General features: G+C 24.8%; 6 protein-coding genes and 1 long non-coding RNA gene across 11 annotated transcripts; 1 reads left to right on the top strand and 6 right to left on the bottom strand.

Annotated features, from left to right (window-relative positions):
- Positions 1-391: 391 nt before the first annotated feature.
- On the bottom strand, positions 392-4,844 carry LOC146872594 (uncharacterized). The gene is made up of 10 exons (XM_085660956.1): positions 4,815-4,844; positions 4,439-4,584; positions 3,606-3,738; positions 1,999-2,116; positions 1,675-1,933; positions 1,465-1,581; positions 1,258-1,348; positions 907-1,052; positions 594-726; positions 392-454 (listed from the first exon to the last, which is right to left on the bottom strand). Exons 1-10 carry the CDS (start codon positions 4,842-4,844, stop codon positions 392-394), a joined length of 1,236 nt encoding a protein of 411 aa, XP_085517082.1.
- Positions 4,845-4,896: 52 nt separating this feature from the next.
- On the bottom strand, positions 4,897-6,387 carry LOC146872593 (uncharacterized). The gene is made up of 5 exons (XM_085661103.1): positions 6,229-6,387; positions 5,775-5,894; positions 5,564-5,685; positions 5,018-5,108; positions 4,897-4,905 (listed from the first exon to the last, which is right to left on the bottom strand). Exons 1-5 carry the CDS (start codon positions 6,385-6,387, stop codon positions 4,897-4,899), a joined length of 501 nt encoding a protein of 166 aa, XP_085517229.1.
- A 1,161-nt stretch (positions 6,388-7,548) lies between these two features.
- LOC146872592 (uncharacterized) lies at positions 7,549-11,260 on the bottom strand. The gene is made up of 9 exons (XM_085660955.1): positions 11,101-11,260; positions 10,338-10,457; positions 10,101-10,218; positions 9,782-10,034; positions 9,391-9,516; positions 8,538-8,628; positions 8,240-8,385; positions 7,906-8,038; positions 7,549-7,780 (listed from the first exon to the last, which is right to left on the bottom strand). Exons 1-9 carry the CDS (start codon positions 11,257-11,259, stop codon positions 7,724-7,726), a joined length of 1,203 nt encoding a protein of 400 aa, XP_085517081.1. The 5' UTR covers position 11,260; the 3' UTR covers positions 7,549-7,723.
- A 371-nt stretch (positions 11,261-11,631) lies between these two features.
- On the top strand, positions 11,632-26,906 carry LOC146872589 (uncharacterized). Of its 4 annotated transcripts, XR_014982874.1 has the most exons (5): positions 11,632-11,950; positions 25,297-25,359; positions 25,468-25,610; positions 25,939-26,245; positions 26,450-26,906. It is a non-coding gene; the product is annotated as an uncharacterized LOC146872589 (long non-coding RNA). The 4 variants fall into 4 exon arrangements; XR_014982873.1 differs by lacking the exon at positions 11,632-11,950 and having other exon boundaries at positions 24,711-25,359; positions 25,468-25,615; XR_014982876.1 differs by lacking the exons at positions 11,632-11,950; positions 25,939-26,245 and having other exon boundaries at positions 24,711-25,359.
- On the bottom strand, positions 15,788-19,222 carry LOC146872591 (uncharacterized). The gene is made up of 11 exons (XM_085661102.1): positions 19,138-19,222; positions 19,025-19,081; positions 18,907-18,966; positions 17,942-17,955; positions 17,568-17,687; positions 17,361-17,478; positions 17,004-17,262; positions 16,780-16,905; positions 16,540-16,630; positions 16,134-16,279; positions 15,788-15,983 (listed from the first exon to the last, which is right to left on the bottom strand). The coding sequence occupies exons 1-11, from the start codon at positions 19,220-19,222 to the stop codon at positions 15,788-15,790; spliced, it is 1,272 nt and encodes a 423-aa protein (XP_085517228.1).
- On the bottom strand, positions 19,346-21,600 carry LOC146872590 (uncharacterized). Its single transcript, XM_085660946.1, has 9 exons — positions 21,443-21,600; positions 21,120-21,239; positions 20,898-21,015; positions 20,561-20,819; positions 20,334-20,459; positions 20,155-20,245; positions 19,772-19,917; positions 19,458-19,590; positions 19,346-19,396 (listed from the first exon to the last, which is right to left on the bottom strand). The coding sequence occupies exons 1-9, from the start codon at positions 21,500-21,502 to the stop codon at positions 19,346-19,348; spliced, it is 1,104 nt and encodes a 367-aa protein (XP_085517072.1). The 5' UTR covers positions 21,503-21,600.
- Positions 23,011-25,680, bottom strand: LOC118448600 (uncharacterized). Of its 2 annotated transcripts, XM_085660957.1 has the most exons (9): positions 25,427-25,680; positions 25,061-25,180; positions 24,830-24,947; positions 24,495-24,753; positions 24,279-24,404; positions 23,953-24,043; positions 23,678-23,823; positions 23,369-23,501; positions 23,011-23,306 (listed from the first exon to the last, which is right to left on the bottom strand). In XM_085660957.1, the coding sequence occupies exons 1-9, from the start codon at positions 25,583-25,585 to the stop codon at positions 23,256-23,258; spliced, it is 1,203 nt and encodes a 400-aa protein (XP_085517083.1). In that variant the 5' UTR covers positions 25,586-25,680; the 3' UTR covers positions 23,011-23,255. The 2 variants fall into 2 exon arrangements, with proteins under 2 accessions (XP_085517083.1, XP_035737956.2); XM_035882063.2 differs by lacking the exon at positions 25,061-25,180.
- Positions 26,907-27,310: the final 404 nt, after the last annotated feature.

The raw sequence follows: 27,310 nt of genomic DNA, 5'->3' as shown, positions 1-27,310 counted from the left end.
CAGTAACGTCTACAGACTGCGACTGTTGTCAATCGCTGACCGACCACAGTATAGTACAGGTGCTTAGGAAAGATTAGTAAGTGTTAGAAATAAATAGATACATATGAGAGTAAGTGCAGTATTACATTTTATTGCGAACAGATATACTAAGTGTATACTTTTCTTCGTATAACAATACAAAGTGTACTTATAATTTTTTAAATCATTAATGTTTATATAAAAGTATATTGATGATAAGATATGTGAACTGAACGACATTTAGATTTACAATAAATCAACTTTGCTATTTTAGATGATCGATAAATTTCAAACAAATGAAATGATTTTATTTTTATCTGAATTAAATAATATCTTCGATATCTAATAAAATTTCTAATATTTCTATAATCGTTTAATTATCTCTATTGTAACGATTATAATATACTATTGCGAATGAAAATGCTTTTTGCATTAACTGAAATAATATTACGGTTTTTAATTTAAAAAATAACTTGAAGGATCTTCGAACAGAATAAAATAAGTTCCTTATTTCGACAAAAAAAAAAAAAAAAAAAAAAAATACTTTAAATGTTAATAATTTATTTGACACATACCCCAGCAAAAATTTCATGCGATGCCACGAATATACCTCCGATTGAAAGTTCGCATGGTCTCATGCTTCTTGCTATGATAAATAACATCATCTTTTGAATTTTTATGGATATCATGTAGAATGGTACGTGACATCTGCAAAATAGAAAACAACTTTTCTTTAATTAATTAAAGCAAGTTGTCTTAATAAGAATAATCAAATATAGGTTATTACAGTTCCAATTTATTTATTTATTTTTTTTTTCTTTTTTTTTTTTTTTTTTTTTAATGTAAATAAATTAAGACCCTGGATAATGAGATCTTATAACAACTTACAATTCATCGAAAGTTGCTCTGTTATGATTAATGAGCATTTGTCCAATATAAAAATTAATATATACAGAAAATAGAGATCCAACAATTACAATGATGCATTCAAATGTTTCACTTGCACTTTGCAATATCGTAAATAATTGCAATATCTATAGATAAAAATTATATCTTTGAAAAAAATATTCATAACAAAAATAAAATGTAATCTCAAAATATAAAAATCAATACGTTGTGATATTAAATGTGCATATTTAAAAAAAAAAAAAAGGAAAAATAAAAAAAACAGATAGGTACAAAACAGTAAGGTACACCAATGTTAATTACACTTACAAATATCTTATACATTCCACTTACATAAAGAACATTAAAAAAAATGAGGATCATCGAAAATGAAATTCCCACTAAGTAAATTATCCTGGAGAGATTGTTTATCAATTCCACAAATCTTAAAGAACCGAAAATAATGAATTAAAATAAAAATGAATTAAAATAAAAAAAATATTAAAAAAAAAAAAAAAAAAAAGAAAAAAAAAACAAAGAAATAAATTATATAGAACTAACTTTGTGATTCTTAAATATCGAGTTATTATATCAACTATCCAATCTTCTTGATTTATTTCGTCATACAAAGTTTTATCTGCAAAATTGTACTTGTCAAATGGAAGTCGTATTTTAAGTCTGCAGCAAATATATATTTTAAATTAATGTTTATCTTCGTGATAATATATTGGATTAAAAAAAATAACAACACTGTCGATAATAAATACTTACATTAGAACGCTAAATTGAACACAAGCGTGTTGTATAAATATTAAATACGTTGAATAACACGTACAAGCTATTATTAATACAATAAAGATTCCTATTAATTCATAAACAAGTAAACAGTAATAAAGCAGCCCATCGTTGAAAATATTATTAACAAGAAAGGGTAATGTTAATTGCACATTGTCAACTAATCCAAAAATATGATAAAACACATTCAAAATACTCGGAGTCGTTAATGACAAACTATAAAGAATGCACAAATCTGCAATGCGAAAATATATTTACTTGGAAAATTGTCTTTACAGTTGTTCATAGAAACGTACCTACTCACGAGAATGATCGAATATAATTTGCTTCGTTTCGTATATTTCTTTAAAATGTTTAATTCCTCTTTATTCATTAATTGCTCGTAATCATGTTTCATATAAGAGAATATTTCCTGTATCTAAAAATGAAATAAACCTTATATATATATATATATATATATATATATATATTTCTTATTATATATAGGAATACAAAGATAATTTGATAAAAAATACAAACTGTAGAGAAACGAAAGTAAACAGTACTGTAGGTACAAATAATACATAATAATCCTAATAGCTTCTGCAGCAAATTACAAGATGAATGTAAATTAATATCCAAAACAACGAGCTGATAAAACTAGAAGGTTTAAATATAAGTATAAATCCAATGTAAAATATTAATAATAAATTTTTACAATTAATTAAATACACTCATATACATATATATATATATATATATATATATATATATATAATGGCGTCTTAAGATTATTTATTTGAAAAAATCCAATTTTTAATGAAAACAAATTAACAAAATGTAAAACATAAAGTTAATAACTATGATAATGTCATTGATATGTTAATGATAATCATATGTACGTTCAGAAAAGAATCACATACCTGATACACAATCATTGGTAAAACATAGATAACTACTCCACAATATTGAAACAATTGTTCGGTAGAACATTGTCTTGGATGTAAACCCAACACTAATTGAACAAGTTGATTCGATAAGAGAAAATGCTGTTCGTCGTAACGGGGACATTTCAGAGACATGGCAAAGTATCTGATATCGTCTACTTTGAAATAAAGAACAAATCCTACGTTTCTCCTTTATTGCTTATTATAATTGGCCTTCATTATAGAGTTTTTGAAAACAGTGACATGATAATAGTATCATAATGACATAATCAATAGATCGTAACATTACAATGTATTTCTTCTATAAACTTTTGTTGCATCGAACTCTTCTCGACACGACTAGGCTATAGATAAATATTAAAACATGTGATTGTTCACCAACGCAAGTACGCGTGGGAATGTGTACCTTATACTAATGATTTTCAAAGTCATGCGTAGTAGAGTCTACTCATCGCGATTTTTATCAGTCGCTGACTGACCGCAGCGCAGTACAGATGCTTAGAAAAGACTAGTAAGTGTTAGCGAAAAACAGATCGATACGGCAGCGTATGTGGTGTTTACAATTTACTGCGAACAGATATACAAAGTGCATATTTTTGTTCGTTGATAGGTACAAAGTGTACTTATGATTTTACAGACATTAAATCAATAGGATTGATAACAATGCATGTAAAATAAAAGATATTTAGTGTTACAATCGGTTATCTTTAATATCTAGTCAGTACAAGTTAGTAGATTTTATTTTCTTTTTTGATTTTTCTTTTTGTGCGAAAAATAAAATCATCTTAATATAATTAATAGATCTCATATTTGAATCGTCGTTTTACTATTTCTTTTATAACATACTATAATATATCGTTGCAAATGATAATGCCTTTTGCATTAACTGAAATAATATATTCTGTGTTAATATAAAATGTTCACTATAATTTAATATGCATAATAAAAATGAAACTTTAAAAACAATGACAATTTACTTACACCAGCAAAAAGTTCATGAGATACTACGAACATACCACCGATTGAAAGTTCGCATGGTCTCATGCTTTTTGTTATCACAAATAACAACAATTTTTGAGTTCTTATGGAAAGCACGTAGAATGGGACTTGACATCTATAAAAAAAAAAAAAAATATATATATATATATTTCACTGCTTTTATAAAAAATGTATAATCAATAGCTTATATGACCGAGAAAAAAATCTTAAAAAGAAAATCTTATTTGTTGAAAAAAGTCTTAAAAAATAAATCTTATTTGTTAATATTGAATTCAATATTTGATTGAGATCTATTTCTATCATTTCAATTGTTACAAAAATTTACTATCCGTAACAACGAAATTAAGACTTTTCTGTAAAAATTTATAATATCGTACAATTATGATCATATGGGATAAACAATTTCATATATCGTATATATACGATATTAACAAGAGATGAGAGACTTTGTGATCATTAATCAAGTACGATTAAAGACAACAGATAATTATTTATTGCGCGAAAATAATTCTGACTGACAGAATATTGCGACGAGAAAAAAGAAAAGAAAATTTAAATTTTACTACCTCATCTAAAAAAAAAAAAAAAAAAAGAAACAAAAAAAAAAAGAAATAAATCAACTTATGCTAAATTACAACGCCGTCAATGCTTAAAAATTTCTATATAGAACAGACGAATAATATTATTGTAAATGAAGTAATAATTAATTTACGATATATAATATCATATATATATTATATATTTATATATATATATATATAATAAAACTTTATTATAATTATTATACGAATAAAATAAAATTCTCTATATCTTACAATTCTTCGAAAGTCTCGTTGCTATGATTCATAAGCATTTGTCCAATGTAAAAATTGATATATATAATAAATATGGATTCAATTATTGTGATCCCGCATTCAATCGTTTTGCTTATATTTTGTATTATCACAGATAATTGAAATATCTAAAAAAAAAAAAACAGAAAAAAACAAGGAGAAACAATCGCATGTAATAATTCATAGGAATGGATATCATTAATGTGTAAATTTAAACAATGATAAATCATACATCGTAACAAGTGTTTATATTGAAGTACTATTACAAAAAAGAAAAAGAACGAAGAAAAATGAAAAAAAAAAAAAAAAAAATTACTTAACTTTGAAAAATCTGACTTATTGAATATTTATTACTTACATAAATGAAATCAAATATAATCAGGATCATCGCGAAGAAAATGGCAAATAGATAAATCATCTTAGAACAATTATTTATCAAATCAACGTACCTTGAAAAGAAGAGAAAAAAAATTTATTAAATTGAATTATAATGAACGTAAGAAAAAAATGACTATTTCGAACTAACTCTGTAACTTTTGAATGATGTTTTATTATACCGACTATCCAATCGAATTCGTCACGAGGTTTAATACTATAAGAAGTCATTTCTATATAATCTTGATTATTTTTAAATGGTTTGCGTATTTTCCACCTACAATAAGTACATATTTATATTAAAAAAAAAAAAAAAAAAAAAAAAAAAGCAAAGAATTCATTAATCCATTCATTCGTCGACATTATTCATTAATTAAAATATTTCAAACAATAACATACACTATTAAACTAAATTGCATACACGCGTGTTGTACAAATATCCAATACGTTGAATAACACACACATGTTAGTATTAATATAATAAATATAGCAATTATTTGATAAATAAGTAAACTATAATAGAATAATCCTCCATTAACAATATTATTAACAGGTAAAGGTAATGTTAAATGAATATCATCCAATAATCCAAAAATATGCAGGAAAACATTGAAAATGCTTGGAATCGTTATTGAAATAAAATAGAAATTACAAATACCTGTAAAAATGTTATATAACATATAAATAATTATATAATGATATATGAATTTTATATTAATTATTTCCAATTACTTACAAACGATAATGGTAATACATAGTTTACTTTCTTTCATATATCTGTTCATAATTTCAAATTGATCATCCTCACACAATTGCTCGTAATCGAATTTAACATGAGAGAAAATCATTTTAACCTATAAAATCGTTTATTTCCATTACGTTATTAAATATTCTATATGAATACGAAACGATGATAATTAGATATTAGAAAAATGATACGAACTGTTGCAAAACAGAAGTATATTGTACTGTAAGTACAGATAACCGATAAACTACCTAATATTTTCTGTAGCAAATCAGCAGTCAATAATACTTTAATATCCGACATAAAGAGCTGATAAAGCTGTAAAATCGTTAAACATATAATTGTTTTTTTTTTTTTTTTTTACAAATCCAATCGATCCATTCAAAAAAGTCTATGTAATTAGATTTGAAGATAATTCAATTGCAAATAAATAAAATTCAAATATGTTTATTTGAAAAAAAAAAAAAAAAAGAAATTATAATAACTATAAAGTCAATAAAATGACTATATGAAAACGATAATGATTATTGCTGTACATTGCAAAATTTATATTAATAATTGTGAAAAAAGATAAGAGGATAATAAAAAAATAAATAAAAATAAAGAAGAAATGAAAGAAAAAAAGAAAAAAAAAAAAAAAAAAAACTTTTACCTGGTGTAAGATCATTGGTAATACGTAAACGACTATCATAAAAAATATAAACAAAGTCTGAATCGAAGTTTGTTCGGGACGTAAACCAATTATTAATTGTACCAATCGATTTGAAAAAAGAAAATGTTGTTCATAGTAACTTAGACCTCTCAAAGACATTGTGTGTCTTACGTGAACTCAAGCAAATTAAACGACTGACATTCTCTCCCTCATCCTCCTCATCCTCCTCCTCCGCCACTATCCCTCCCCCACTATGCGCCCACACTAATTTATTAGTCGAGGGTAAAGGTAAAAAAAAAAAAAAAGAAAAGAAAAAGTAGGTGTGACCCAAATATAATATTCACCGTCTACTGTAATATTCGATATAATAGATGGATGGAAAAAATTCAATAAGGGGAAACAACAATGAAATATATTTCTTTACCGTACACTTGTGATATTTTTTATAAACGTAGAAACAGATGTCATTCCCAACAATTAAACAATTAAATGAAGGGAAGTTTTAATATATTAATATTTTTTTTCTTTTTCGCAAAGCATGCGCAGTAAGATCTCTGTTGATCGCATTCGTTGTCACTTGTCGTCCGAACGTCGTACAGGATGGATGTTTCTTTAAGAAGTAGCAATATCGATTATTCGTCACGTTGTATATATGTATCTCTCTTTCTCTTTCTCTCTCTCTCTCTCTTTCTCTCTCTCTCTCTCTTCGAATTTTATATATTACATTTCAGGAAAAAAGAGAAACAAGAAAAGAAAAATAAAAGAAGAAGAAAAAAAAAGAAAAGAAAAATGAAAAACAAAAAAAAAGAAGTTTTACGAACGAGAACGTAACGAAGGAGGTTTTTATTTTTTTGACGACAAGTGAAAAAAAAAATTCTTAAAATAATAATAACAGTGCAAAATAATAATATAATAAGATAATGATCGAATCTATAATAGTGTACGATTATGTTAAAATATTTTTCTTGACGATTACAATATCAAGGAAAATATGATCATTCGTAACATATGAAAACATATGTTTCTTCACAACTACGGTGAGTGTATACATTATCCCTTAGATTTGGAATTTTGAAAATTAATCGATGAAAATTAAGCCGTCGAAGTAAACATTGTTTTGTCGATCGAGTTATCTTTATCGACAACTTAACTCGTTATACTTTGTATATATGTAAAAAAAAAAAAAAAGAAAAGAAAAGAAAAGTGAAAAAAATTCATGCGAATCTAGAAAGTGTATTTCCTTTTTTTTTTTTTTCTTTTTTTTTCGAGAGAGAGAGAGAGACAAGATTGTACCATTCAATGAATCGAATGAATCGATGAATCACGATTGAAAAATATACAATATGTTGGTTACGCATAATATAAGATTTTATTGTACTATTTAGCATTACTACCATACTTGATACAGGTGATTATTTTTTTCTTCTTCTTAGAAGAAACGATATCTTCGATGGAGAATAATCGATACTATGTTTTTATTTTCGTTTAAATAGTTTTAAGTTTGCAAAGTACTATAATATACCGTGGCGAAGGAAAATGCTTTTTGTATTAACTGAAATAATGAATGATATTTCTTTTTTTTTTTTGTTTTGTTTTTCTGGTTTTCTTTTTATTTCAAATGTAAAAAAATATTTTACTAATATTTATTAAAAAAAATAAATGTAACATGCTACTTACCTCGGCATAAACTACGTGAGACGCTACAAATATACCACCGATTGATAGTTCGATCGGTTTAATGGTTCTCGTTAATAAGAATAATAGCAGCTTTTGAGTTCTTACGGAAAGATTGTAGAATGGAATGTTACATCTGAAAGTGAGAAATATTTCTTTTTTTTTTTTTTTTTTTTTTTTATCTAAAACATTATATAAATTATTCATTATTAATACACATTTTGAATTAATTAAATCAAGTTTCGTATTCCGCTATATATATATATATATATATATATATATATATGTGTGTACATATATAGGTATGTATGCATGTATGTATGTATAATAATCTCACAATTCTTCAAAAGCGTCATTACTGTGATTAATAAGCAATTGACCAACGTAAAAGCTAATATATGAAATAAATAGAAACGTTGCCATATAAACGAAGCCCTCTATTATTTCTTTTACATTTAGCAATACGCTAAATAGTTCAAAAATCTAAAAGGAAATTAAACGAAATAATCAGATATTTATTTAGAAAAAAGAAAAAAAAAAGAAAAAGGATTTTTCGATAAAATCATCAAATAATATAATAAATCATACAATGATATTAATAATTATATTATATCTATTACGAAGATATGACTTACATATAGGAAATTAAAAATAATCAATAGGAGCGCAATAATGACTGCAATCAAGTAAATTATCTTATAAAATTTATTTATCACATCAACGAACCTTGAACAGAAAAAAGAAAAAATTAATTATGATAATATTGTAATAACTTGATATTCTTTAAATCGTATAGTATGTACGTTTGTGCTAATCCATAATTTCATAGAAAATAAAAATAAAAAATAAAATAAAATAAAATAAATAAAATAAATGTATGAAATAATTAGATCTGGAAAGAAATTTATTTATTTCTTTTTCTTTTTTATTTCCTGAAAAGATTATGAAGATTTATTTTTTATAATGTATATCTTTTACATTTCATATGTTCTTTAATATCTTTTTTAATACGAATTTGCAAATGATTATAACAATTTTTTTTATATAAATAAGTTTATCGTATACAGTTGTAATAATTTATAAAATACAAAAAAAGAAAACAAATATTTTAATAATTATTTCACAACGGTAATAATAAGTTCTTTTATTTATTTTTTTTTTTTTTTTTTTATTTTGAACAGATCCATTCGAAAGTCACATCAAAATTCAAATTGCTTGAAAAATTTTGAAATCGATTTGACTTACGGTTAAAGAAAAAAACAAAAATCCACAACAATATGCAAAATATAAAAATTCTTTAGAAATGGCAAAATGTGCGCAGTCGAAATAATAAAAAGTATGCTGCAATATTAAGAACGGTATGAACAATTAAATACGAACGAATATTATGAAAAATTAATTCGATAAAAAAATAAAGAAGAAAACAAAAATAAAATAAAATAAAATAAAAACAAAAGAAAAAGAAAAAGAAAATTATTTCGAACTTACTTCGTGATTCTCGTATAAAACTTTATTATATCGATCATCCAGTTGCATTCCTCTTGAGGTGTTACATTAAGCCAAGTGTTTTGCGTGTGTCCCTCATCGGTCTTAAATGCTCGACGTATTTTCCATCTAAAAAAAAAAAAAAAAAAAAAAAAGAAAAAAAAGAAAAGAAAAATGAAAAAAGAAAAAAGTTTATCGAAAAAATAATACACAAAAATATACTATCAAATTGACTATAAATAATTATCAAATCGTGCGATATTGGCGATATCGAAATTTGGAGAAAAAAAAAATAATAAATAAATAAATAAGTACTAAGTAATTTTTATAAAAAAAAAAAAATATCGACGAAGATTCAAAGTGTCATTATATCGTAGAAACGAAAAATACGTACGTCATAACACTGAATTGACTGCACACGTGTTGTATTAATACCCAATAAGATGAATAACACACACTGCCTATTGTTACTATAGCAAAACTTGCAAATATTTGATAAATAAGCAAAATATAATATAAAAATCCTATGTGTAAAACGTTATTCATTGAAATTGGTAATGTTACATCGTCCGATATTCCAAAAATATACCAAAGAACGCTTACGATACTTGGACTTGTCATTAAAATAAGATGAAGATAAAAGAGAACTGTAACGAGAAATATAATAATGTAGCGTTTATTATATCGTACGCATTAATTTTATTACAACCAACCTATTAAAAAGTAAACGTATAATTTCGTTTGTTTCGTGTACTTTTCGATTATTTCAAATTCTTCCTCGTCCGTCATTAACTCGTAATCAAGTTTTATATGAGCAAACAACAGTTTCATCTGAAAGTGTAACATCTCCATTTTGTTTAATTCAAGGTTTCGTAAACAAAAAACAAAAAAACAAAAAAATTAAATAAATAAATAAAGTTAATGAAGTGAAAAAATCAAACAATACGAACCGTTGTTAAACTAATGGACATTTTATAATAACAATAGAGAAAATACAAAGCCGGTATCATTAACTCGAATAATTTCATAATCGATTGCAGCTTCGTGTCAAACATGTAGAGTTGATAAAACTAAAATTGTGAATTGTTTCTGAAATAGGACGTAATAATTTCTTATGTTTTTTTTTTTTTTTTTTTTTTTTTTTACTTAAGCAATAAATAAACAGACCTGGCTAATAATAAATGATTATCTTTTTACTGAAAATAATGAAAATAATTATTTATCCGCTTGATACATCATTGAATTGTACTCAATATTCTTTAATGTTTATTTATGTTATTAATGAAATAATTAGTAGTAAGAAAATAATTTCTTTAATATTATTTCTTGAAAGCTCTTAAAATTAAATTTGTAAAGAAAAATATGATATAATTAATCGATAAAAACGAATTTATGAAATTGTTTGTTTAAACTGAAAGATTTTTTGAAAGATTTTAAGAAAATTCATATCAAAGTTAATTCGTTCTTAAAAAAAAAAATATTAAATATTGTGTACTTTTTACACAATATTTTATAATAAAGCAGAACGATATTGACAATTTAACCTATATTTTTTAATCGACATAAAATAACATCGGAGAATAAAATTTCTATTCGTGTATATTAAAAAAAAAAAAAAAAAAATAAAGTACAGTAATATATATATATATAGATATATATTATAATCACATAATGAAAAACAATTACGTATATATTTAATACAAATATGTTTACCTGATGCAATATTATTGGTAACATATAAACAACTACAGCATAAAATAAAAACAATTGCTCATTAAAATTTTGATTAGGACGTGTTCGTATTAGAAATTGAAATATTCGACTTGAAAAAAGAAAATGTTGTTCGAAGTACGTTAATCCCCTTACGGACATTCTGAAGTGTATCACATTTATGGCAAAGATATGACCAATATTTGTCCAACATTTCTCCTTCATTACGCATTCTAATTTTGTCCCATTATAGCGATCGATATAAAGTTTTTCTTAAAATAATTACACGGAAATAATAACATAATGATATTCATTGAACGTAACGTTAAAAAACGTTGCTTCCCCCTTTTTAAAATTACAATATCAAAAACACTTCAAGATAGCATAGTATTATTTAATTATGAAAATAGGTAGTTTATAACGATTAAATGAAGAGTACTATACCTCAGAGTTTGAACTTTGAAAGGCATGCGCAGAAAAATCGATCGATAGTAAGACCTTTCGTCAGTCTAAGTCCGACCACGGTAATGGATACTTGATAAGAAGAAACAGTGTCTGTCATAATAAACAATATAAAGAGTATACATAGTCGTCTTTAAAAACAACATAACTCGTTATACTTCGTATATTTCGTATGAAGAAAAAAACTTTTGCGACTTTAGCAAGTGAAGTGTCTTTTTTTAGAGAAAGAGATAAAGAGAAAGAAAGAAAGAGAGAGAGAGAGGAAGGGAGATAACATTGAATAAATGATCTGAATAATTAGTGAATCTAATTAAAAATTGAACAATTTTTAATTAGTCATACAATATACATTTTGTAGTATTATTTACCACCACAACCATATAGGATATTAGTGAGTATTTTGTATTCTTCTTAAAAGAAAAAACATCTTCGACAAAGTATAATTGATATTATATTTTCACGTTCATATAAGTAATTTAGATTTGTAAAACAGTATAATACACTATGACAAAAGAAAATGCTTTTTGTACCACCTAAAATAATAAATGATTTATCATTATATATAAAGGATATTTCAATAACGTTTTTTACAAAATTTCATGTTACTTACCGCAGCAAAAACTACGTGTGACGCGATAAATATACCACCGATTGAAAATTCGATCGGTTTAATACACCACGTTAATAAAAATAATAATATTTTTTGAGTTTTAATGGAAAGATTGTAAAATGGAATATTACATCTGCAAGAAAGAAATATTTTTTTTTATTCATATAATAGATTTTATATATATATATTAATATGATTCATATATTTATCAAATTGAGTGTTCATTCAATTTTATATATATATATATATATCACATACAATTTGTCGGAAGTGTCATTGCTGTGATTAATAATCAATTGGCCAATATAAAAAGTAATATATATGACAAATAAAGATCCAACCATATAAATGCAGCAATTGATTGTTTCGCTTAAACTTTGCAATATCATAGTTAATTCAAATAACTAACATGGTATTATGTAATGATGAAAATTTAAAGAAACAAAATATTGTTCATTATATAAGTTCAAAATATAATATATCATAAAACATAATATATTTTATGATATAATTCAATTATATCAAAAAATAATCAAAATTTCTTAATAAAACAATTATTACTATAATTTTATTTCATATTTATATACTTGACTTAAAAAAAAAAAAAAAATTTATGAAAGTGATCGGAAACATAAATCACTTCTTCGCGCTAGGTTGTAAACGGATTAAAAAGAGATTATAAAAAGTTAATCTCCCTTTAGAAAAATATTAAACAGATAATAACAGAGGTTACAAGAATTGAATATTAATTTGCATTAAAATGTTTTAATTGAATAAAAGAAAAAAAAAAAAAAATCAAATTTAAGCGATACGACACGACATGCAATACAATCGAAAAACTTCTCTACTCACAAATGTTATATTTAAAAATCAAAATGAAATGCAGTAATGTTTGTACAATAATGTAGTGCAGTAATGAGTGTATCCATTATTATGATAATAATAACAATCATCGTACATATTTATAGATAGATACGTTTACCTGATACAATATTATTGGTAATACGAAAACTAATACCGCACAAAGGAAAATCAACTGCTCGTTCGAACTTTGATTAGGACGTATACGTATTAGAAATTGAAATATTCGATTTGAAAAAAGAAAGTGCTGTTCGAAGTACACTAATCCCTCCAGAGACATTGTCAATTATCACTTGTTCAATCCAGCGAAGTCAATGACAAACTGTGTACGTTTCTTCATCATTTTAATTTTCCTCAATATTTCAATCGATTTAAAATCTTTCAATCGATAAATCGAAAAAATATTTCAATCGATTGTGTAAAATATTAAAATAGAAATAAGTATCATAATAATCGTAATCTATAATATCTAACGATGAAATTTTACACTCCATTTTTATAATTATAATAACAAACATACTGAGATATATAATATCTATTTTCCATAAGTATGAAAACAGATGATTGTTCCCAACGATTGAAAGAAGGGTGTAATTTCTTTAATCCTTAGTTTTGAAAGACATGCGCAGAAGAGTCGATCGATTGCAGTCCTTCATCAGTCAAGGTCCGATCGCTATAACGAATACTTGCTCAAGAAGAAAGTATCCTTTGTCATAATAAACAGTATAGTTATCTTTGTCAATGCGATAATTCATTATACGTTGTATATCGTGTCCAAAAATAAAAGTTATGTAAATATTCGAAATGAAGGTCTCTTTTTCTTTTTTTAGAAAAAGCGTAGCCAAATGAAAAATAAACAAAACGAAACGTTGATACGCTATATATTATTAATATTTACGTTTAACATCGTATTTGATACAAATGAGTATGCTTTATTTTTTTTTTTTTTGAAAGAAAAAAAAAAAAATAAATAAATAAATAAATAAATTCTTTCATATGGTATAATAAATTTCATATTGTCTTTATCGATATATGATAAGTTTTAAGGTTTTGAACGTATCCTTTTTTTTTCCCCATAAAGATGAAGATAAAATCAACAGGTAAATGAAATATCGAAATAATTGCAAAAAAAAAAAAGAAAAAGAAAAATATAAAAAAGAAATAAAAATTTGATATACATTACACCATACATGTATTTATGACTATCATTATATTTGATACATATGAAGTACGTTGTATTTGTCCTAAAAAAAAAATGAACTCCACGACATGGAACAATAGATGTCATATTTTTTTTTGTTTCTCATAAGATAGTTCAATTTTCGAAATAACAAACATATATTTCGATATATAATACATAGTTATATTGTGTTAAATTAATTGCATACGTTTTTTATTAATACCCAATACATATGATAATTTGTAATAACAATTTCTATTGTTATTAGAATTAATTAGATAATTTTAAATGAATATCGATCGACGTTTCAAAATATTTATAAGAAAAATACTTGAAATATTTTAAGGTGTTATTGATAAAAAAAAAAAAAAAAAAAAAACACCGGAATTATTTAGCCTCGAAAATCTGAAAGTAAATATAAATTTTTTCAAAATTTAATAATATTTTAGAACCTTAAATCCCTTAAAATAATCTATCGGACACGTATTTCCTTATTTTTCCCATAGAATCATTTGGCCAAAGCTCATTAAAATAATCGAGTGGAGTTATCGTAGTTTCTCCATACAAGCATCGTAAAATGCATTTCTTTGTGTTTGAAAATGTTCAAAAAATCTGAGTATCAGCTATTTACACATACAACGAAATAGGCAATCGCTTCTTCACGTACATAAAATATAAAACTCCTTTTTATTTGTGCATGAAGTATTCTTATAAAGAATATCATTTTTTAAAACGATTTTTTTTAAAAGAAAATAAACCTTTTTCAAAACACTATAGATTGAATCTTCATCTTTAAAATAAGATCCTGTTCATTAAAATCGTTCAAGAATTACGTCTGTTCTTCTCGATGGCGTAAACCATTTAAAAAAAACCAGGGATAATGAACAGCCTTTATCTATTGCGATATAAAAGTATGTCATTTTATACATAAGTATTGTCCAACACTTCAACGATATGACTTATTCTCCTCTATGAACAGAAACAGGTGATTATTTCAAACAATTAAATAAGAAGGAAATCTTCCTTATATTTTCAATTTTGGATGAACATACGTAGAAGATTACGTTGACTGCAATTATTGTCAATCATTCTCCGATCACGATCTGGAATATTAACTTGGAAATGAATAAACAGATCGTCATAAAAAATTATTGAAATGTATTTTGTTTTGTCGATAATACAGTCCGTCAAACGTAGTATACTTATGCAAACAAGTTCGATGACAATACGGAACGAACATAGTCTTGAAAGGGTGATTATTTCAAAACTGGCCAAATAGTTTATTATAATTATAAAAACTAATGAATTAAATAATTCTATTAATGTCATACATAATGCACATTTCGATCATTAATATCATCTTATTATTCTTTACATGTGACTACATTTTATTTTATTTAGAATTAATTAAATCTTTTATATATATATATATATATATATATATATATATATATATATATATATATAAATATAGCTTCATTATGGAGATAATTAAGCTTGTAATTATTGAACGCTGTAGTACATCATAGCAAAAGAAAATGCTTTCCGCATTAACTAAAATACTAATTTTGCCGTTATCACAATTTATTTAACTTAATAATTATTTTTAATAAATTTAAAAATAATTTATTATCACTTACCCCAGCGAATATTTCATGTGAAGACACAAACATACCTCCAATCGAAAGCATGCTTGGCTTCCCGCTTCTGATTATTATAAATAATAATAATTTTTGAATTTTTATAGATAGCATATAAAATGGTATGTTACATCTGCAAAAGGGATATATTATTTTTTATACATAATTATTAATAGATATTTTTATCAATCATATCATTATTAAGCCCTATAAATTAGCTTAATAAATAGTAATATTTTCTGTAATAATTATGTTACTAGAACGAAGTATTGTTATATCTTACATTTCTTCGAAAACTGCGTGGCTCTGATTCAAAAGCTTTTGTCCAAGATAAAAATTAAGATATAAGATAAATATAGATCCAACAATACTAACAGTGCATTCCATTGTGTCTCTTGCACTTTGCAATATATCCATTAATAGAAACATCTAAAAAATAATCGACGTAACAAATCAAGATTTTTTTCAATAATCTCTAGCCTATTAAAATTTAACATAAATATAAATCAAAAAGTTCTTAAACATTTAAATAAAATATAGGATAATAGTTAATAAATAATATTGGAATGATCAATAAATAAAAACAATGCTTTTCTTTTTAATAGAAGAAAAAAAAAAAGAAAAAAAAAATGAATTCGAACTTTTCATTTTTATTTTCGATCAATCGGACAAACATGATTAATACTTACATAAAGAAAATCAAAGACGATGATGAGCATTGAGAGGAAAACTGCAATTAAGTAATTTATCTTGGAAAAGCAATTTATTAAATCAACGTATCTAAGATAGAAAGGGAAAAAATTAATTGTAATGAAATATATGATATATATATATATATATATATATATATATATATATATATCAGAGAAAAAAAAAGAAAAAAAAAGAAGGAAAAAAAAAGAAAGAAAGAAAAATGATTTCGCACTAACTCCGTTACGTTTCTATAACAATTTATAATGTCTACTATCCAATCGAATTGCTCGCGAGATCTTTCGAAAAACCAAACATTTTTCATATATTTCGAATTGTTTTTAAATGGTCGTCGTATTTTCAATCTGCAATGAATATTAATCGTTAATAAAATAACATTACATACTTTCATGATAATATTATATTGTCAAAAACAAATGTATATCTTTAATTATGCACGTACATTATTATACTGAATTGACAACAGGCGTGTTGTACGATTATCAAATACAACGAATAAAATAAACAACTTATTAATAATAGAATGTAGCTTATTATTATTTGATAAATAAGTAAACTGTAATATAGCAATCCTGCGTTTGTAACATTATTAACTGGTACGGGTAACATTAATTGACCATCATCCAAAATATTAAAATAATACAGAACAATATTTAAAATACATGGAGATATTATTGAAATAATATAGAGACTGAAGAGAACTGAAAAAAAAGGAAAAAAAAAAACAAAAAATACATGAGAGTCAATATAATTGCAATATCGTATTTGTAGATTTTCAAATAAATATTTTCATGATTACCTATGACAATATACACATATAATTTAGTTTCTTTCGTATATTTTTCTATAATCTTCAATTCCTCTTTGTCGGTGAATTTCTTGTAATCCAATTTAACACGATTTATAATTAATTTGATCTAAAAATAATAAAATATATTTTTCCTTAATAGATATATCTTCGACTTAGAAAAAAATTGAATAAAAATGCTAGAAAATTTCTACGAACTTCTACAAAGCGATAATAAATCGTACTGTAAGAGGAAAGTATAAGAAAACATCCTGTTCCTTTTTGCAACACTTTGATAGTAGATTGCAGGACAAAATCTGTCGTGAATAGCTGATAAAACTACAGACAAAAAGATCTACTTAAGTTAATCAAGTGTAATAATATTTTCAACATTAAAAAAAAAAAAAAAAAAAAAAAAATGAAAACAGATAATATTTATTCTTTCGCATTGCATTGATCCATAAAATGTTTACATAACTGTACATTCATTTAAGAGAGATTCATTTAAGAATAATAAATAATCGATAATAATTATAACAATAAAAATAATAATAATAATAATAATAATGTACATTTAAAAGAGATACGTTTACCTGATGCACAAACCCTAAAAATATGAAGACAATTATTATAAAAAAAACGATCAACTGGATCTTTGAATTATTATTATTATTATTATTATGTAAATCCAATAGCAATTGAACTAATCGATTGGAAAAGAAGAAATGCTTCGCGTAAAAGCTTCTATCTCTGGGAGTCATTGTGAACTGTCGAGACAAAATGTAAACAATACACCTAGCCTCCTCTATCGCTTCATTATAAATTCTAATTGACATCATATTACGAACGATAGCAAGTTAATATTAAATGACGATACGAAAGTAGAATTATAATAATTTAATCCATATGGCGTAACGTAAAGATATTTCAACCCTTTATACATTCATAATGTACCAACACTTTGCGGTACAACTAACATAGATTACGATATACGTATGATAACAGATAATATAGGTGTTACAATCAATAGATACGAGGGGAGATGTATTTATTACTATTTATTTTGCGACATGCGCAATAGGCTCCATTGACTCCTTCATTTGTCAGTCGAACTACAACCATAGTCGTGGACACTTGCTTAACCCTTTCGCGCCGAACACCGCATATATGCGGCATCCACTCGACGACCTGTGGGTACCGGTGGCGTATATACGCGGCATTCACGCCATGATTTCTGCGGACGGGGCTGCTGTAGCGAAAGGGTTAAGAAGAAACTCACACATCTTTACGACGACTAGAGATTGCAGTTCACAGAAAGTGAAATCGATAATATTGTTCTCATAATGTCATACTAAATGTGATGCTGTTTATTTATGATAAATACTATATTGAAGTATATCGAGTAGTAAAAGGAAGAACAATGTGATTTAAAAGAGGACTAAAAGTAAATAATAACAAATGGCATATATATATATATATATATATATATATATATATAATCTATTAAATACCGATATATACTGCATATTTTAATGATAACTATCATCGTTTTATTTACTACAAGTAAGTAGATTCATCTTTGCATTACAATTGTTGACAGGCATTCTCCGAAAACAATCTAAAATATTAATTTAACAATGAAAAAAAATAGATTGCTATAATTATTAGTAACGAACACATGACTTTGTCGTTAATATAATCTGTCGAATTTTCTATACTTTTAAAAATAAGTTCTGTAACAATAAACAATGCACATACACGAAAAAAAAATGAATAATTAAAAGAATACTAAGACTAATATTATGATCATAAGATATTACATGAAATAAGTAGTTAATGTAAATGAACAATAATCCCATATGCACATTTTCCATCGTTATAATAATCTTATTATTTTCTATAAATGAATACATTTTATATGAAATAAATTAAATTGTTGACATTACAAGTGTAATTAGTAATTAGAGCTTTTTTTATCGTTAAAACATGGCATAAAATTATTGAACAGTATAACATACCGTAGCTAAAGAGAATGCTTTACATATTAACTAAAAGAATATATTCCTCGTTAAAACAATATATAGATATTATTTATTTATTGATACTTACCGCAGCAAAAGATTCATGTGATGAGACAAACATACCACCGATTGAAAGTACGCATGGTTTTCCACTTTTCATTAGTATAAATAGTAGAAATTTCTGATATTTTATGGAAAGATTATAGAATGGAATTTTACTCCTGCAGAAAGAATATAAAATTTTTTTTATTAATTAATAGCTAACCCATTGAATTGGATTTTAAATAGGACTTATCGTTATCAGTTATTTAATTAATATTTGTATTAGATAAATTTTTACTAATATTCGTCAGACGTTATATAATAATTAACAAAGTTTTACGAAACTTTGAAATATCTTACAATTCGTCGAAAACTGCGTCGCTATAATTTAACAGCTTTTGGCCAAAATAAAAATTAATATATATGGTAAAAATGGAAGTAACAATGTAAGTACTGCATTCTATTATTTCGATCACATTTTGAGACATTATAAATAATTGAAATATCTAAAAATAAATCATTAAATAAATACATATTTTCCAATGATCTCCAAAATATAAACATTAATATATTAATAAATAATTCTATTGTACATGCAACATACTATCCGATTTACCAATAAATAATGTCAGAATTTTCAAGAAAAAAGATATAGAAAATAAAATGTATTTATATAAATATAAATAATTAAATATATTAATTTTTTATTATAATCTTCAATTTATGTCAAAAGTATTACTTACATAACCATAATCAAAAACAATGAGTATCATCGCTAAGAAAACTACAAATAAGTAAGTAATCTTTGAAAACTCATTTAGCAAGTCAACATACCTTGAATAAAATATAAACAATGAATTATACGAATCTATATTATGATTCTATATGTGTTACAGAAATGACAAAATTAATTTCAACTAACTCGCTAAAGTTTCTATAGCGTATTATAATGTCGATCATCCAATCCCATTCTATGCGAGGTGTTTTAAAGTAACAAATTCTTTGCATATATTTCGAATGCTTTTTAAATGGTTGTCGAACTTTAAATCTTTAATGGAAAAAAAAAATTGTGAAATGGCATTTAAATACGTAATTGCAATTGATTCTCAAACATATATAATAATAATAATTTTACGATCAAAGACGTACATTATAACATTGAGTTGATAAATCGCATGTTGTACCAATATCAAATATCCTGAAAAACTAATACTACCTATTGTCGTTACAATAATTAGCACTAATATCTGATAAATAAGCAAACAATAATATAGCACGCCTGCGTTTGTAACATTATTAACGGGAACGAATAAGGTTAATTGATTATCGTCCAATGTACCAAAGAGATATAAAAAGACTTTTAAAATACACGGTGATAATATTAAAATAGCATAGACGTAAAATAAAACTGTAAAAATACCAGAATCAATGTAATTACAATATTATAATAATAGTTATTATTTTACATGAATATGTAAATATATACCTAAGATAAAGTACACATAAAATTTATTTTGTTTCGTATACTTTTCCATGAAGTATAATTCTATTTCGTCGGACAACAATTCCCAATCAAGTACAAAACGACTGAAAAGTGACTTCAACTGAAAATAATATACATTACAAAATAAAATACATTCTGATACAATAACTGAACATATAAAAATGTACGATAAAGCGAAGAAAACACAAAAAATATAATACAAACTGTCGCGAAACGAAAATAGGTGGTACTATAAGCAGTAATCAAACATATAGATGTTATTATTTTCTGCAACACTCTAACAGGCGATTCCAGTACAATGTTTGAAGTGAAAAGCTGATAAAACTGAAGTCAAAAATCAATTTCACAAATTTCATGTAATATAACATAACGATTAATAATTTGCAAACATAAATCATCTTATTATATTCAACAACAAAAAAAAAAAATATATATATATATATTAATAGAAATAATTAAGGTTAATATAATAACAATTATAATAATAGTATTAATCTTCAATATATTTAAAGTAAAGACACGCTTACCTGATGTACAACCCCAGGTAATAAGTAAAAAATAACTGTATAAAATATAAACAATGGCATCTTAGAATTTTGATCAGAACGTAGATTCAATATTGATTGTACTAGTCGATTCGAAAAGAGGAAATGCTCTTCGAAGAAGTTCACACCTCTCCGAGCCATCATAAAGTATGCCTTATAGTTCCACGGCGAAATAATCAATGTATCTATATCCCAACTACTATTTCATTATTCATTCTAATTACCATTCATTATCAATTAAAGAACTATGTTTCAAAATGACGATAGAAAAGTGGAACAATAACTATTTAATCTATAAAACGCTACGTAATATATGTCGTTTTATACGTGTATATTAACTAACACTTCACCATTTCGAACTTATTTTCCCCTATGAATAGAAACAGCTGAATCTTCTCAACAATTAAATAAGGGTGAAATCTTTCTTCTTCTACTTTCAATTTTTATGGACATGCGCAGAAGGTTGCATTGACTGCAACTATTGTCAGTCGTTCTCCGACCACGATCTATGGTACATTAGCTTAAAAAGGAGAAAACAGATCGTTATAATAGTTATTGAAGTGTACTTTATTTTGTCGATAATACAGTCCATCAAATGTAATATACTTATACAAAGAAGATCGGTGACAATTACGCAGTGCACGTAGAAAGCGATTATTTAAAAAAAAAGAAAAAGAAAAAAAAAACACCGGAATTATTTAGCCTCGAAAATCTGAAAGTAAATATAAATTTTTTCAAAATTTAATAATATTTTAGAACCTTAAATCCCTTAAAATAATCTATCGGACACGTATTTCCTTATTTTTCCCATAGAATCATTTGGCCAAAGCTCATTAAAATAATCGAGTGGAGTTATCGTAGTTTCTCCGTGCAAGCATCGTAAAATGCATTTCTTTGTGTTTGAAAATGTTCAAAAAATCTGAGTATCAGCTATTTACACATACAACGAAATAGGCAATCGCTTCTTCACGTACATAAAATATAAAACTCCTTTTTATTTGTGCATGAAGTATTCTTATAAAGAATATCATTTTTTAAAACGATTTTTTTTAAAAGAAAATAAACCTTTTTCAAAACACTATAGATTGAATCTTCATCTTTAAAATAAGATCCTGTTCATTAAAATCGTTCAAGAATTACGTCTGTTCTTCTCGATGGCGTAAACCATTTAAAAAAAACCAGGGATAATGAACAGCCTTTATCTATTGCGATATAAAAGTATGTCATTTTATACATAAGTATTGTCCAACACTTCAACGATATGACTTATTCTCCTCTATGAACAGAAACAGGTGATTATTTCAAACAATTAAATAAGAAGGAAATCTTCCTTATATTTTCAATTTTGGATGAACATACGTAGAAGATTACGTTGACTGCAATTATTGTCAATCATTCTCCGATCACGATCTGGAATATTAACTTGGAAATGAATAAACAGATCGTCATAAAAAATTATTGAAATGTATTTTGTTTTGTCGATAATACAGTCCGTCAAACATAGTATACTTATACAAAGAAGATCGGTGACAATTACGCAGTGCACGTAGAAAGCGATTATTTAAAAAAAAAAAAAAGAAAAAAAAAATTAAGACGAATATTATAATTATAAGATCTTATATGAAATAAATAATTAATATCTAACAATAATGTCATATGTGCTTTTCCATCGTTACAAACATATTATTTTCTATAAAAGTGAGTAGATTCGATTTTCTATGAAATATATTAAATTTTTGACATACATATGTATTGATAATTAATACTATTTCATCGTTTAGAACATAATATAAAATTATTGAACAGTATAACATACCGTTGCAAAGGAGAATGCTTTTCGCATTATCTAAAATAATATATTTCTCGTTAAAATAATCAATTGAATATCAATTATTTATTATTACTTACCGCAGCAAATGTTACATGTGATGACACAAATATACCACCGATTGAAAGCACGCATGGTCGTCCGCTTCTCACTATTATAAATAATAGCAATTTTTGATAATTTATGGAAAAAGTGTAGAATGGAATTTTATTCCTACAAAAAAAAATATATTATAATGTATATAAATTAATAATTGGTCACCCATTAAATTACATTTTGAATAGAACTTATTGATATGAATTATTTCACTCATAAGACTTTTTACTTTACAAATATGTCAAAAATAGTATTTACAATTACTGTTGTAACGAAACTTTGAAATATCTTACAATTCCTTGAAAACTGCAGTGCTATGGTTCAATAGCTTTTGGCCAAGGTAAAAATTAAGATATAGTATAAAAACAGAACCAATACTATAGATGCTGCATTCGATTATTTCAATTACATTTTGTGATAGTTTAGATAATTGAAATATCTAAAAATAAACCATTTAATAAATAAACATTCTTCAATGATCTCGAGAATATTAACATCCGCATAGAAAACTAAACACGTCAATGTAATTAATTGTAATTTCCGATTTATATTGAAAATATACACTTACATAAACGTAATCAAAAACAATGAGGATCATCACTAAGAAAATTGTAATTAAGTAATTCATCTTTGAAAAATTGTTTAGTAAGTCAACATACCTTGAAAAAAAAATATAAACAATGAATTATACTTATATATTTTAATATATACATATATTAATACATATATATTAATACATATATATAATATATAATATATTATAAATTAATATATATATATATTATACTTATATACTTATATATTTTATACTTATACTTATATATATTAACAATGAATCTATATTATGAATATGTATATTAAATAATGATGAAAAAGAAATTATTTCGAACTAACTCCGTGACATCTTTATATAGTCTTATAATCTTGACTATCCATTCCCATTGCAGACTAGGCGTTTTAATGAAGCAAACTTTTCGCGTATATTTCGAATGTTTCTTAAACGGTTCCCATATTTTGAATCTTTAATAAAAGAAATTTTTATATATCACATTTAGATAAATAATAAAAATTGATTTAGAAACAAATATTTTTTTATGATTAAACACGTACATTATAATGTCAAGTTGATAACACGCGTGTTGTACAACTATCAAATAAGCTGATAAATTCACAAAGCCTACTGTCGCTATGAGAATTATAACCGAAATTTGATAAATGATTAAACAATAATATAATAATCCTCCTTTTGTGACATTATTAACAGGAACGGGAAAGATTAATTGATCATCGTTCAATGCACCAAAGAGATATAAAAAGACTTTTATAATACACGGTGATAATATTAAAATAACATAGATGTAAAATAAAACTGCAACAATACCAATACATATATCATTCCAATATCGTATTTATAATTATTTACATTAATTTGTTCTTATGCTTACCTAGGATAGCATAAACGTACGATTTAGTTTGATTGGTATATTTTTTCATAATGTCCATTTCATTCTTATCGGAAAATTGTTCGTAATAATATTTGAAATTTGCGAAAAGTAACTTCATCTAAAAACAATCCATTCTCTCAGGATAACTAAATTTATCTTCTATTTGTATATAAAAAAAAAAAAAAGAAAAAAAAAGAAAGAAAGAAAGAAAAGAAAAAGAATGATACAAACTCTTACAAAACGAAAATACGTTGAGCTATAAATACAGAGTAAAGTTAAAGATGCTATTAATTTCTGGAGTAATTTTAATTTCGATCGCAGCTTGAAGTCCGACGTGAATAGCTGATAAAACTGATAAAACGAATGCTTTTAAAAAAATCCAATATAATATAATGCATTAATTATTCTTAAATAATCATAAGTTTTTATTATGTTGCATACCTACCAAAACAATTTCTATACTCAAGAGGATTTATTTAAAGGAGAGAAAAAAGAAAAAAGAAAGAAAAGAAGAAAGAAAAAAAATCAACGTAAATATAATAAAAGTTATAATAAAATTATTAGATGTCTATAGATTTAAAGAAATGCACTTATCACCTGATGTAGAATTGCTGGTAATGTATAAATATTTATTGCAGGAAAAATGAATAATAAATCGTTCGAATTTTGATCGGGACGTAAGCCCAATATTAATTGAACTAATCGATTCGAAAAGAGAAAGTGCTGTTCGAACAAGTTTACACGTCTCGTAGCCATTGTGAACTGACTTACGTTTTCCAAGGTATAGTAAGTAATCGATATACTTATTCCCCTTTCTACTTCTCATCAATATTATTTCATTATTAATTCTAATTACCATCTATTAGAATGAATAGCATACCTCATGTAAAAAAAAAAATAATAAATTTATAATTTACTCTATACAAAGGTAAATCTTCCTTTCATAAAGGATGACTTTTTATACGTTTATATGCCCATATAATATATTCCTATTAAAAATATGTTGCACTTAAGTAGAGGAACATGTGGCTGTTTCCGACAATTATGGGAAATTGGAAGGGAGAGAAAAATATTTGCTTTTTATTTTTTCTTTTCATGGACATGCGCAGAAGGTTCCGTTGACTGCAATCGTTGTCAATTGCACTTCGACCACGGTCTAGAATAGTACTACCTTAAGAAGAACGAGAAAATAGATTTGCTATAACAATTATAAAAGAGAGACTTATTTTTTTTATAATATCAATCAATAATATCAATCTGTGATATGTTTGATATTATTTTTATAACAAGTTCTCTGACGATAAGCCGTGAATGTATTCGTCAACGAGTGATTGTGACAGCTCTATAGCCAATTGTATTATTAGAAAAATTAATAGAAAAAAAAGTGTGTTAATGTCGAACGAAAATAGTGATATGGTATGGTTCAATTTTTTTTCTACATACATAATGTACCAATAATCATTCCTATAATCGTATTATACATATATTTTTTATTTCATTTGAAACTAATTAAGTCTTTTATGTATCGATGAAAAATGAAAAAAAAAAATTAAATAAAAATAAATAAAAAAAAAATAACAATATCTAAGTTTTAATGTTACGTTAATTTTTTCTGTTTAGATCCTGCTAGAAGTTACCAGCGATAGAGATATCTTTCTTATTAGAATAAAAGGATTACAATTTGGATAACTTTTGGAGGATATGTTAGTTCTTAATGAAACTAATTAAAGAAGATCGATCCTAAATTACTAATTAGAAGAAGGAAATAGAAGCTTTCGTGTCAAATAACATTTCGCTTCCCTTTTTTTGTTATTCTTTTATTTTTTTCTTCTTTTCTCTTTTTTTTCTTTTTTTTTTTTTTGTTTCCTCGTTACAAACACCGAAAAAATAAATGGTAACGATCTTCTCTTTGCATACTTAATTAAGTAAATCGCATTTAATCGTGAATGCAACTTCTTCTTATTGTTTGATTAATTAATATTAGTAATAATAATAATTACATAATAAAATGGTGGTGAAAGATTTTTTTCGCTTCATTCAGAATTGTAAAAGATGATATTTAATTTACAAGTAAGTACCGTACGCAATAAGAACAACAACAATAAAAATAATAATAATAATAATAATAATAATAATAATAACAGAATAATTAAGAAATTATTTTAACATACAATCGGTATTAATTAAAATAATTTATAATTAATTTATAAACAATTTAAGTCGAATAATAATAGAATACATAATAGAGAAATATTTATAATTCGATTGAAATTTTCAAAAGATGATAGTAACAATGATCAAATGAATTTAGAAAAAATTGTACAAATACGGAGATTTAGATTAATCTGATATATAATTTAGAAATAATTATAAAGAATTTTCAAATATATTTTTTATATAAAATAAAAATTTTTTTATAATTATCTAAAGTTTCGTAAAATTTTTTATATAAACGATAAAAGAACGTGTATTAAATGCTTA

Source organism: Vespa mandarinia, chromosome 13, assembly GCF_050613455.1.
Source record: "Vespa mandarinia isolate Hongniang chromosome 13, ASM5061345v1, whole genome shotgun sequence".
Taxonomy (NCBI): Eukaryota; Metazoa; Arthropoda; class Insecta; order Hymenoptera; family Vespidae; genus Vespa; species Vespa mandarinia.
The sequence above is the reverse complement of the archived record's forward strand: the minus strand, read 5'-3'. Positions and strand labels throughout refer to the sequence as shown.